Source organism: Argentina silus (genome assembly GCF_951799395.1).
Source record: "Argentina silus genome assembly, chromosome: 17".
NCBI lineage: Eukaryota > Metazoa > Chordata > Actinopteri > Argentiniformes > Argentinidae > Argentina > Argentina silus.
Genome location: NC_139671.1, coordinates 14,832,566 through 14,845,917, shown reverse-complemented (window position 1 = coordinate 14,845,917; position 13,352 = coordinate 14,832,566). Strand labels below are relative to the sequence as shown.

The 13,352-nt window shown below is 42.9% G+C and overlaps 1 protein-coding gene across 1 annotated transcript; it reads left to right on the top strand.

The window, feature by feature from the left end:
- Nucleotides 1-34: 34 nt before the first annotated feature.
- Nucleotides 35-7,102, top strand: LOC310818416 (uncharacterized protein; the record flags this gene model as incomplete). Its single annotated transcript, XM_083689360.1, has 7 exons — nucleotides 35-572; nucleotides 897-1,170; nucleotides 1,632-1,779; nucleotides 4,559-5,237; nucleotides 5,682-5,952; nucleotides 6,381-6,528; nucleotides 6,911-7,102. 7 exons carry the CDS (start codon nucleotides 35-37, stop codon nucleotides 7,100-7,102), a joined length of 2,250 nt encoding a protein of 749 aa, XP_083545486.1.
- Between the last annotated feature and the right edge of the window lie 6,250 nt (nucleotides 7,103-13,352).

Below are 13,352 nucleotides of genomic sequence, written 5' to 3'. Positions count from 1 at the left end.
ACTGAAGATAGATAGAAAAGAGATGATGATAATAATGAATAGCATTACATGGTTAACAGCACTAACAGGTTTCTTCTTCAGCGGCGCCTTAGCGCTGCCATTGTTACCTGACTATGGACCATCAGGGGAGAAAGAGAGCAAACAGCAGCTGGACATTTCTGTCCTCAACGCTGACCTGGCCTTCGGTCCGTACTCTGACCTGGCTAGGAACAGCAGTCTGGGGGCGAACCTCCTGTTCTCCCCCCTGGGCCTGGCCTCCTCCCTGGCTCAGCTGTCCCAGGTCTCAGGGTCTCCAACACGGGCTGAGCTCCTGGCAGCCCTCGGCCTGAGGGCCAACGTCACGGAGGAGCGTGTCTCTGCCACTCTGTCTGCCCTCTCGGAGCTGGAGCAGGCTCTGACACTCACGCTCCCAGGGGAGAGAGGCAGAGCTCAGCTGGGGGTGTGGAACGGTCTGTACGGGGAGCTCCAGCCCCAGCTTGACTACCAGAGGCTCTTGTCAGAGCAGGCCCGACCTCCGCAGACCCTGGAGACCTTGATTAAAGACATGCAGCTCTCCAGTCAGAATGGCTCAGGCAAACTCACTCTCACTAACCATATACTTTTTAAAGGTACTACTGTATGTCCTTTTTCACATTCACATTAGTTGCTCTTTCTTTCGTGCATTTGTTTTTACTTCATTAGTTTATAAGGTCATCATTTCGTGTTGAGGAAATTTGATCTGAGTGCAATGAATAATTGATATCTTTGCTTTGCGTAAATCTGTCTTAAGTGCAGCTTCTATAAAGCATACCATACGCAAACCTGCAATCCAATTAGGAAATGGGGAATATAATGGAGTACTGAATGTACTGAATGAAAGTGTTAGTTAGCATACACTGTTATGATGGTACTAACAGGTCGTTGGGAGCAGCCATTCAACAGACGACACACAGTCAACAGGCGTTTCCACGTGAATGCCACATCAAGCGTTGAGGTGCCCATGATGTTCAGAGATGACTCTGCAGAGCTGAGGATGCTGTACGACACCAACTGTTCCACCACGGTGGTGAGACTGCCCTACTCTGGCCGCCTGGCCTCTCTCCTCCTGCTACCCAAGGCAGAGGTCCAGCCTCTGGAAGACTGCCTCTGTACGTCCAGGATGGATTTCTGGCTCTCCAACCTCAAGCCTGGGTACGATGGCCTTGTTTCTCATTTGCAGCATGTGTTTGTTTTTGTGTGTGTGTGTGTGTGTGTGTGTGGGTGTGTGTGGCTGTGTGTGGGTGTGTTCGTGTAGGTGGGTGAATTTGTGCTTGTGTCAATAGTATGGGTGGTTTGTGAGTTCAGTTGTGTGTGTGTGTGTGTGTGTGTGCATGTGCGGGTGGATGGGTGTTTGTTTGTTCGTGTATGTGTGGGTGCGTATTGATTTATGAGGCCTCATTGGGGGACCTTTGCTACAGGTTCTCTTGTATCATGTGACATCATTTCTTCATACAATGATGAATTATGCTGAGCTGATCCCGAGTCAGCAATAATTACTAATCTTATTATTATTAATCTGCTTCAGCAAGCGACAACCACTACATGGATTTATGCAATAACAAGGCAGCTTCCTAACACAGAATCCATTATCACATTGATTGTTATTTTCACAGGAGGGCAGAAATCCGTTTCCCCAAGTTTCTCATGAAAAAGTCTTACAGTTTGGAAACTCTTCTGAAATCCTCTGGGGTCTCATCTGTTTTCTCAATCTTTGCGGACCTCTCTGTGGGCCCACCAAAGAGGACTCTTAAACTCATTCAGGTATGAGAACTAGCGGGGAGCTTTATCTAAAGGCTTAAGGAGTAACAAGATGGCACAAAGAGAATTATAGATTATCTGGCATTCCTCTCACTGCAAACAGATTTCAGATGTATTGTCAGCAAAAGCACTGTGGTGATACAATTGTCTGCATTATGAAATTGTTCAGTCAATTTGTAGGTTGTACATTGCACGAAAATGGAAAACAGAGCATATCAGAGACTGTTTCAAGTAATGATTATTGATTCCTTCAATTGATCCCCTTGCACGGCACCTTCTCTCTCTCTCTCTCTCTCTCTCTCTCTCTCTCTCTCTCTCTCTCTCTTTCTGTCTCTCTCTCTCTCTCTTTCTGTCTCTCTCTCTCTCTCTCTCTCTCTCTCTCTCTCTCCCTCTCTCTCTCTCTCTTTCTGTAGGCTGTCCATGAGGTCACCCTAGAGTTGGATGAGACGAAGTCAGAGGAGGGGGGGAGCCCAGGTGTCAAACTGGACTTCTCTGTACCGGCTCGGATCACCTTTGACAGACCCTTCATGCTTATAGTCTATGATGAACTCACAGGGTTCATCTTGCTCCTAGCGAAGATCATTGATCCAACTGAAATGTAACCCAGGCTATCTCTACATCTTCTTTTCACGGTGGTATAGCACCAGCCTCCATCTCTTCTCTCCTCTCCTCTCATCTTCTTTTATCTTCTCATATATTTTTTCTCCTCTTCTTTTCTTCTCTCTCATCTCCTGTTATCTTCTCTTGTCTTCTCGTATCTTCTCTTGTCTTCTGTTCTCTCATCTCCTCTCCTCTCCTCTTCTCTAGCCCCACTTAAGCCTCGATGCCTCTATCTCTCCCTGTTGGTCATTTTAATGTGTGTGATATAAACTATGAAATGCTGTGATATTGCAGATCCCAGAATCTTTGATTGTAAAATTGCTTGTGGCTTTTGTTGTTAATAATGATTGGTTTTTTTTTATGAAACATTTGCTGTTGTCTTTAAATGGGGACGTGGAACAATGTGAATAAAATCGGAGTCATAAACCTACTCGTTTGCATTTTATGGATTTCCCTTGAAAGAATGAAATGACATTTTTTAAATAAAACTGCTTTGATTGCATTTGTTCAGACTCTTTGATTTATACTTAGCTTGACTCCCACTTGTATGGAAGATAATATTAATGAGTATGTTTTCCTTGTCATCACAGTCACTACAGGCTCAGAGTTGACTTTTAGATTACAATTACATTTCGTGACATGAAATTCCTTGTCACTGAAATGACGATGAACAACACTCTACAATCCCAGAATCAATCAAACATTTCATAATGCACAACATACTGGTGAAGCTTTCGACCTCTCCCTGTCCTGATAAGATGAAGCACTGCAGATGATATAGTCATATTTTGCGAGCTGGGAAATGATGAAGAGAATAGAGGTTGATAAATGAGACAGGAGATTTGTCACAAGTGGCAAAAATGTCAGCCGAACAATCTGTTCTCAGAGTTCTACACTGACAGATTACAATCATTAGCCAATCAGGAGGGTACTACTGTATGAAGTTCGTTCAGATGGGTCTTCAGGTATACAAGCTCATTAAACATTGTCAGGAGTATGTCTAGATTCTATTCATAATTGTTCCAATTTGTTTCCACCACTGACACATAGAGATAGATCAATAGATCAATAGATCAATAGATCAATAGATCAATAGATCATTGAGACGTGGCCCTACTGTTCAACAGACTTCTAATAATGAAGGTCATACCTGTTAGTAGCTATTATTATTTTATTTTTTTAAAGTGGTCTTTAATATTGCTGTTAAAAAGATTAGAGTTCTGAACAAGGTGTCAGTCATAAAGCTTTAAGATGCTTTGTTGCAAGCTGTAATAGACCTGTTAGATACGTATTCACTGACAGGCCTACAGATAACTACACCTACAGACCAATTGTTGTTTCAGAGGAAAATCCCCCAAATATCTGCAGTTCTCAGGAGTACTTAGTCATGTTGCACAATTTGATGTAGTCAGGCCAGCCAGATAAATGTCCTGATCAGGTCCGTTAATAGGGGTTTGGCCTGGTTAATGTTTGACTAAGCTGGTCAGCTGATCTTTTCTGGACCATAAATTGACAAGGCAAACTGTCAAACTGTCTCCGGCAAAGAGGGCATTGACGGTAAGCACTTTTCTATATCTCCCTGCAATGTGAAGGTAAATACTCGAATCAATTTATTTTCACTACTTTTAGAGAGTGAGTTAGTCATGTGAAGCAGGTAAATGGCTGATGGTCTGCCAGAGCGGCAACTGCAGACACTGAACGAATACTTACCATTGAATAACACACCATTGATTTGAAGTAGGTTAGTTCACTCTCTTAACCAACATTCAGTCAGATAATTCCTATTATAAAATCAAGGACATTGTGAAGCGATCAATTGTCCCATGCCATATACACCATTTAGCTGAAGCTTTTATCCAAAGCGAATTACATTGCAGTGAGAGCATACATTTTTCAGTATATATGGTCCCAGCGGGAATCAAACCCACAACCTTAGCGTTGTTAGCGCCATGCTCAACAGATCCACAGAGGACCATGCACCACACACCACACACCACATTGGCAGTCAGCTGATTGTTTTACTAGTTAAAGTATTCTTGATGACTTACTTAACCAAGAATACAAAGGCTGGAATAGAACGGAACAGAACACAACAAAATATAATAGAATATCAGAGAACGGAACAAAGAAAAGTGCATATGTATTTATAGAATAAAATACTTTTTCCATCCCCTCTGTGCAGGAAATAAATATGCAGGGTATATCCAGTTGTTGTGCGATCGTGGCTCTGCTGCTGTCTGTAGCCTGGGCGGCCCCCCACGACGGGGACCATGGAGGCCACACCCCGGAGCAGTACCACCACCTGCACCACGGTCCTGAGGAGGCCCACAACCACACCCACGGCAATGCGGCAGACACCTGCCACAAACTCTCCCCCCACAATGCAGACTTCGCCTTCGCCCTCTACAAGAGCCTGAGCAGCAAAGCCGGGGCCAAGAACGTCTTCTTCTCCCCTCTGGGCGTCGCCAGCAGCCTCTCCATGCTGTCCCTAGGGGCCAAGGCAGACACCCACAGCCAGTTGTATTCAGCCCTGGGGTACGGGGCTCTGACCCAGGAACAGGTCAACGAAGGCTACGAGCACCTGATCCACATGCTGGGGCACAGCGGGGACACCATGCAGCTGGTCATGGGCAGCGCCATCGCCATGAGGGACGGGTTCAAACCCCTTGAGAAGTTCCTGGAGGACGCCAAGCACTTCTATGCCAGCGAGGGCTTCACCGTCGACTACACGAAACCCGAGGAGGCCGCGGCGGAGATTAACCGGTTCATTGCCAAGAAGACCCAGGATAAGATCACAGACATGGTGAAGGATCTGGATAAAGACACCGCCATGGTGCTGATCAACTACATCTTCTTCAGAGGTAGGACACAAGCCAGGTCTTATGTGTGGTTGAATGATGCCTGTCTGCATTGCCTGGTAAGTATATGTCTGCAAGTTCCAAAATAATTGATTATTGATAATTATTGTATTGTATTGTATTGTATTATATTGTATTGTATTGTTTAATATTGTATTGTATTGTTTAATATTGTGTTGTATTGTTTAATATTGTTTAATATTGTATTGTATTTTATCATACTGTATGATATTGTATTGAATACTGTCATATCATATCTATCTATCATGAATCTATCATACTGTATTATAACTATGCTACAGTATGACAGTACTTAATTCGATTATTCATTTATTCATTCCCACACATGGTCAACAAATACATGAAAGAAAACATGTGACTGGAAAAAGTACAATAAAACAACTCATTGGTAAATAAACATTATGTAACTGTCCTTTACCTTTGTAGGGAAGTGGGAGAAGCAGTTCGACCCCAAGAATACAGAGAAGGAGCAGTTCCAGGTGGATGAGAACACCAAGGTTGAGGTGGACATGATGAAGAGAGGCGGCCGCTACGAGTTCTACCAGGACCAGGACAACGGCACCACCGTCATCATGCTGCCGTACAAGGGGAACTCCTCTATGATGATCATCCTGCCCGACGAGGGCAAGATGAAGGCTGTGGAGGCATACATCAACAAGGACTACATCAAGCACTGGCATGACTCCATGTTCAGGAGGTAGGGATACATCCATGTCCTTGGACCTGGTTCTACTGGCAGGGGTGGTCAACTCTGGTCATGAGAGTGGAGTGATATAGAATATAATTGAATTGAATAGAACAGAATAGGATAGAACAGTAACTTCAGACTCAGTTCTAGCCACGCCGTGGGTGTGCAGGACCAGAGGTGGCCACCCTCTTCTCTAGGGGGCATGCTTTCAGTATAGCATTCTCTGTTCATCTATTTATACCACCAGCATAGTTTGTGCAGTATGTGAACCTACAGGTAGGGATCATTTCAGAAAATTGGCATAAGATATTTTTGTTTACAAAGAGCAGCATTATCATGTTGGTAGGTAGCTATCTTTCAGAATGTTTAACCTGAGTGATGCAGAGGTTTCTTAATGAATGTATGTAACTCATTTTGTGCGATGCTGTCTCTTTCAGCTCTGTGGATATCTTCATGCCCAAGTTCTCCATTGCTGCTGATTCCTCCTTGGATGACACTTTGAAGGAGATGGGCATGGTCAATGCTTTCGGTGACAACGCCGACTTCTCTGGCATCTCAGAGGAGGTGAAGCTGAAGGTGTCCAAGGTAGGCTACTGTGGACCTGACAGATGCAGTGTGTCATGGCTTCTAATGTTTGCTTTATGATGTGTACAGTATAGGCCACATACTGAACTGTAGGGGAGAATGTCAAGCACGTCAAATCAACTTTAGACAAGGGTGCCAACTTCAGATAGACTTACTGTATGGTCTATTTTGTATAACTATGTATCCAATGAGTAACTTCTCAATTCCTTATTATTGGGTCACATACGATACTTATCAAACGGCTCACTCACTCACTCAAACTGTAGCTTCACTACAAAGTTACTGGAATTATAGTATATCACATTATAAACAAACTATTATGTGTTAAAATCATCACTGAAACGAAAACCCTTTTCAATGTCATTCCCTGTTTCTCCAACAGGTGGCACACAAGGCCGTGCTGAGCGTTGACGAGACTGGCACAGAGGCTGCTGCCGCCACCACCATAGAGATCATGCCCATGTCAATACCCGAGACCATGAAACTGAACAGGCCCTTCCTGGTCCTCATCCTGGAGGACTCCACCAAGAGCATCCTGTTCATGGGCAAGATCACAGACCCCACCGCCAAGTGAGAGAAGAAGAAGGGATAAGGGGAAGAGACATCTGATGGGATTCACAATCATCATCTCACACTAGTCACAATGGTGATATCTGTGTCTGACTTTGAAGTTAGCAGTTAGATAACATTAGAAATGAAAAAGAAGGGAAGGCAGGTCAAAGTATTAAAGCATTTGTGTTTTTTTAAATCTGTACATTGAAGCAGAGGTCTATGTATACATGTGTTTGTTGTAATACTGCAAAATGTATGCACTCACTGCAATGTAAGTCGCTTTGGATAAAAGTGTCAGCTAAATGCAATATATATATATATATATAATGTTACAACGTTACTGACTGCATGCTGGACTGATTGATTATCCAGTGTTATGCAATTACCTGTCTTGTTATCTCTCAATGAGTTCTGTTCAGATAATCCAGCCCTCAATTCCCTCCTCAACACAATTCTGTTAATGACGCTCTGATGAAACACAGAATGTGTTAATGTGTTTAATTGGAGGCATTTTGCCTTCAGTGAGTGTTTTTCCGAAGATAGATGTACTGGGATGGTCAGATTCTGTGGAAACATATGGTTGGATAATAAACAGACCAAGTGACTACTTTGTTGTTTCTTTGTATTTCTATTCTTTTATGCAAGAATATAAATACCAGCAACATTATAAGAAAAGGTGACAACCAAAATCTTTGACTGAAAAGTAAAAAAATATCAGTTAGAAATATGTACATGGCATATATATTCAACTTCATACAGTATGCTCATATATACTGTTCTACTAATGTATTAACTTAGCTAAGATAGCAAAAGATAGTGAAAGTGCAGCTGCAAAAACATGCCATTTATTCTGGTGGGCCGCAATATATTTCGGATGCATTGGTTTTGTTGCATAAACATAGACTATAGCTGTTATGGTCGGGATCTGGATGAATCCTGAGAATTCTAGACAGTTTCACAGTAGAGTTTGGGAACAGAAAGCTGTTGCCTGCAACCCACTAACCTGGGGTTCTTCGACCGCAGCTGACACTTTGACCTTTGACCTGTCAACAGAGAAGTTGCTGATGGGCCGTTTAAGTAATCAATACATTGTCCTCATTCCCTCCCTCCAAAGGGGGATGGTGTTCAACATAACTGAAGAGGAAAAAGTACAATTTAGGAGGAACTCTTAGTGTGGGGGGTTCCCGGCCCTACTCCTGATCTCAATAGGTTACCCACCACAGCCCCTTCGGCTGCATAACATAACAGACAAGATGTTGAAGCTTCATAAACACACCAGCCTTGTTATTTCGTTCATTCATTCGTTCGTTTGTTCATTAGCATTTGGTTCAAGCTCCTCTGCTCTGCTCAGCCCCAGTCTCTTCTCTCTCTCTCTCTCTCTCTCTCTCTCTCACTCTCTCTCTCTCTCTCTCTCTCTCTCTCTCTCTCTCTCACTCTCTCTCTCACTCTCTCTCTCTCTCTCTCTCTCTCTCGCTCTCTCTCTCTGTTCCTGCTTCTGTGATTATCTCTTAGAGATCAAATGCTTGATACGCACACAGTCATGCTAGGAGATGGATTGTGTGAAGTGGCCATCTATAATGTATAGTAGTGCAACTGGGGCTCCTATCAAGTCTGTTTTAATCCGCTGCTCGCTCACGCATGGTTGCATAAGACCTCATCACTCTGTGGGATCACAGAGACTGGAGAAGCAGCAGATCACACAATGGTGGCAAGTCTGAGAAATGAAAGGAGAGCAAAGGTAAGATTAAAGTTGACAGAAGAGCTAACTTTGTTCCCCTATCTTGTATTTAAGGCCCCATCATCATGTTAAAGTCTGACTGATGAAGAACAAAACACATTCTGGGGCCCATTGGTTTCAGGATAGCTCCACTCACGACCTGAGAGCTTATTAAATAGCCCCTCACCATACCTTTATTCAAACAAATGTTTAACACTCCTTTGTTTGAGGGTTTGATCAGTGTATCACAGACACCGTGTATCACCTCTCCTTTAAGGCCTTAATGACAGACACTTTACTATGGAGCCTTACAGTACTATCATGTTTCTAAGCTCTTTTTTACTTAGCATACTGATCGGCATCAGAGAGTAATCCATCCCAGAGCTACCAGGGATTCAGTGTTTAAATGCTTATTACATGCTCTGAATGCCACCAGTCTGATGAGGAGATGAAATCGAAAACAGGACAGTCACGCCACGACAGGATCAGAGATTTGTTTTGCACCTCAGTGTAACACCCAGTTATGAGATTGCTATTAAACTGTGTAATTTCATAACAGACAGATCAAGACTTCAAATGGAAGAGGGAGGTTTTGATATTAGATTTACAATCCATGATAGGCACACACACACATGCACGCACGCACGTACGCACGTACGCACACGCACGTACGCACACACACACGCACACACACGCATATGCATACGCATACGCATATGCACACATACACACACACACACACACACACACACACACACACACACACACACACACACACACACACACACACACACACACACACACAGTTATACTACCCTAGTGTCTCACCAGATGGCACTGTTGTGTCTCCAGTTGAAACAGGGCACCATCTTTCCCTCTGCCAATGTGCAGTCGATGTTCTACCCATTTGAGTTTGCAATTTAGAGCCAAATTAAGGCACATCCGCCTCCTAATTCATTAGGGTGCTTTACACATCTGAGTAGAATGTTTGGAAGGTCATGGAATTGTTCTTTCTCATCATCTACAATTAACTGTGTGTCACTCCACCACAAAGCTGGAGCGGAGGCAGGAAAAACACATTTAAAAGTATTTTCAGGAGTAAGCTTAACCTGGAAGGTTCTGAGAAAATAACACCTCTCGACAGTGGTATTGGCATTGCAATCAGTAGGGCAATCAGTTGAGCTGGAAACAAGGGCTGTGGCTCATCAAATGAAATCAAATAGTAATCAATGGTTTCTGATTACATGTGCATAGTCAGGTCAAGCCAGATACTTTAGAAATGAGGGTGGTAGAAATACACATATTTTGTCATTATGCCGTATGGCAAAGTCTAAGCCTACAAAGAGAATTACGTTTGTTACAAAGGCACCAAAGTAGAATGATAACAACAAAGAAAGTGAAGTGTGTGATTGACAACACAAAGAATCCCTCAAAGACAAAACAGAATAGAGAATAAATAAATAGCTTCTCAAGTACTTCTGCATACAAAAGAACATATGAAATGCAGGAAGAAAGAGTTGCACCAAAAACAAACATGAAATATTCCACAGCAGCGAATGTCAAAAACGCAAATTGTTGACATCCCTCTTGCCCCTGTGTCTAACCCCATGATGAACTTTTTGTTCAGGGTGGTGGTTGCTCTTCCTTCAAGAACACAGTTAAGAATTCATCATGTTCTGTATGATAAAGTACCGTATCAACAGGCTTATTATCCTCTGAATCAGTCCAGGTACCATAGTGAATGCATAAATATATGTAATTGCATGAAGGCCTATTCTACATACGAAAAACACACTGGATAATGCATGTGTGTGTTGTGTGAGTGGCAGGGGTTAATTGACATAAGACCCAGAACTAATATAGACCTAACTGAGATATGTTGCCATGACGCTATTCACCCAGTACTAATTCAGCCAGAGATATCTAATGTCTACCTATAGAGCTCTCCTAACACCCTGCCATGTGTCCTCCACTCCTTCTAGTGTCTGACAATAACCATATATGGCATTTTGCAGACAATGTTATCCAAAAAAACTGACAGTACAGTGAGTGCTTTTTGTACTCTGCAAAATATGGTCCCAGCGGGAATCAAACCCCACTACCTTAGCATTACTAATGCCATGCTCTACCAACTGAACCACACAGAGTGGGTGTGCTGATCTGCTGATAGAAGCATTGCCTTGCCTTGCCTGCTGATGCCTTGTTTGGATTGTGACAGCGCTATGACCCTCAAATCCGTGTTTGTCGATGCCGTTGACAAAAGGGATTAGACATAATCTGTTTGGACAGACATCCCATTGTGTTCCAGAATTGACTGGCCCCCGGAAACATGTGGCCCGGAAATGTGTTTGTCCTGGTTCCTTGTAAGACAATGATTGCATACGTCCGTCGTTGTTATGCTCCCCATCACTTTGTATCATGCTAAAAAGCCAAACAGTTAACCCTGGTTGTATCCAATATCCTGTTGATGCTCTCTACACACCTCAGTTCCTGTCTCTGACAGTTTTATAATCCATCACATGTCATGTTGAGCCAGCCACTGGGCTGTGTGCTGCTGGTATCACACCCTGGACGCATCTAACCTGTCAGAGGAGAAAAACAGTTACTGCACATTTATGAGATCATAACACACATAAGGATCCCATCCCATCAAGTAGCCAGTTGCTGAACAGCAGACGATTTGACAAGAGTAAATCAATACCCTGTGTGAGTGTGTGCTAACAATGTGGGGTTGATCTACAACACCGTCTGAACATTTCCTGACACAGTATATCGGTAACACTTGACTTGGGTCATTATAAATGCTTTATCGTGCCTTTACAATGCATCCTAACAGTTGCTACTATATGAATGACTGCCTTAGAATGTACATCCTTTGGACCTGACAACTGAAGCCAGTCCGATTCACAAAGACTATGACATGACGAATGGACGTTACTTACCTTTTTCCGATGGCTTAGAGTGGACTATAATCAAGATGGATGTTTACTCTGATCCCGTTGGGAGTTTGCCAGTGAGGAAGACTCATGGGCTTGGAAATCAAGTGTGTGTATGTGTGTGTGTGTGTGTGTGTGTGTGTGTGTGTGTGTGTGTGTGTGTGTGTGTGTGAGTGTGTGTGTGTGTGTGTGTGTGTGTGTGTGTGTGAGTGAGTGTGTATGTGTATGTGTGAGTGTGTGTGAGTGTGTGTGTGTAAAATGGAGGGTGCTGGATTGGGGGTGCTGCTGATGCTTTTAAGGATAGGTAGATGTCACGATCAATAGCTACTCTTCTATTGAGTATATATGGATCCTTGGGGATTAAATACTGTATTGATATATGGATGCTTGGGAGCATCGTACCATCTAACAGGGGAGGCTAGTGGAGGTAGAAATCAGAAGATGGGCTCATTGTAATGCATGGACAATTAACCCGTCCTCTGATTTCTACCTCCACCAGCCTCCCCTGCACCACAGCAACCCCTTTACTTTAGTGATAGCTGTAATTCTTGCACCTACGACTACAAGCGTATCTCACACAAATGATACATTTACGAGGGTCCTCTGAGTATGTTACGACTGTCCTGCATCTGCAAATATATTTGCATAGTTATATCATGAAATCATAAATCAGTAATCTAGTTGTCTAGGCCTTATGTATTCTTGTTTTGTTAGAGAGTGACACAGGCCAGCATCTATGCATCATAGGCTTGTTAAAATGATACCGCCTCTAAATGTTATTTATCTCTCTTCTGGCACAATAACATCCTAGGGGCCAATGGAGACTGTGGCCTACGGTTTTATACCATCTCATTATCTGGGTATTATTATGATGTGTTGGTGTTTATGAATGTAAAGGTGTGTAGTTTATATTTAAATGGTGAACAAACCTGGGTTGAAATTGTAACTGAAATTCCAAGGGAAATAAAACATGTTAACAGTACTTGCTATATTCTTTGCAGTCTGCACGTATTCAGATCTGGGTTCATAAACTAAATGAAATCATATGGAATTCCTGGTTCTGCATGATTGAGTTTGCCTGGCACAATGGAACCAATTTTATCATCCCAAAAGTGCAAATCCAACTAATCTGGCACTCCATGCAGGATCAAGCAAACACTCAAAGTATTTTTGAAGTATTTCAACTACTTTTCGACCCAGAACGACTCTGACGTTGCATCCAACAGGATTTCTATTGGAATGTGGTGCATTCTGGGTAAATACTGTAGATTGTAAAGCCTTCCAAAAAGAGGGAAGAGGACGGCAAAACCCCCAAAATGGCTTCATATCTATAACAACTGAGAAGCAAATAGCTGTAAATAGCTAGGTAGTGGGTAGGGAGAAGGAGAGAGATGTCTGCATAACATCTGCCAACTGTCAAAGACAGAAGGAAACAGTGTTCTCAGCTAACAGGGCAAAATATTGTTATTCTTCAGTCACATTCGTCCTTTATCCTCCCTTAATTTTTCATGAAAGCAGCATGTTGCAAAGTAATTCTGCAAATCAATAAATTATGGAAAAATCTCCTCATTCAAAGCTGTCACGACTTTCCTATGCCAGTGTCAGTGTGTGTGGCGTGC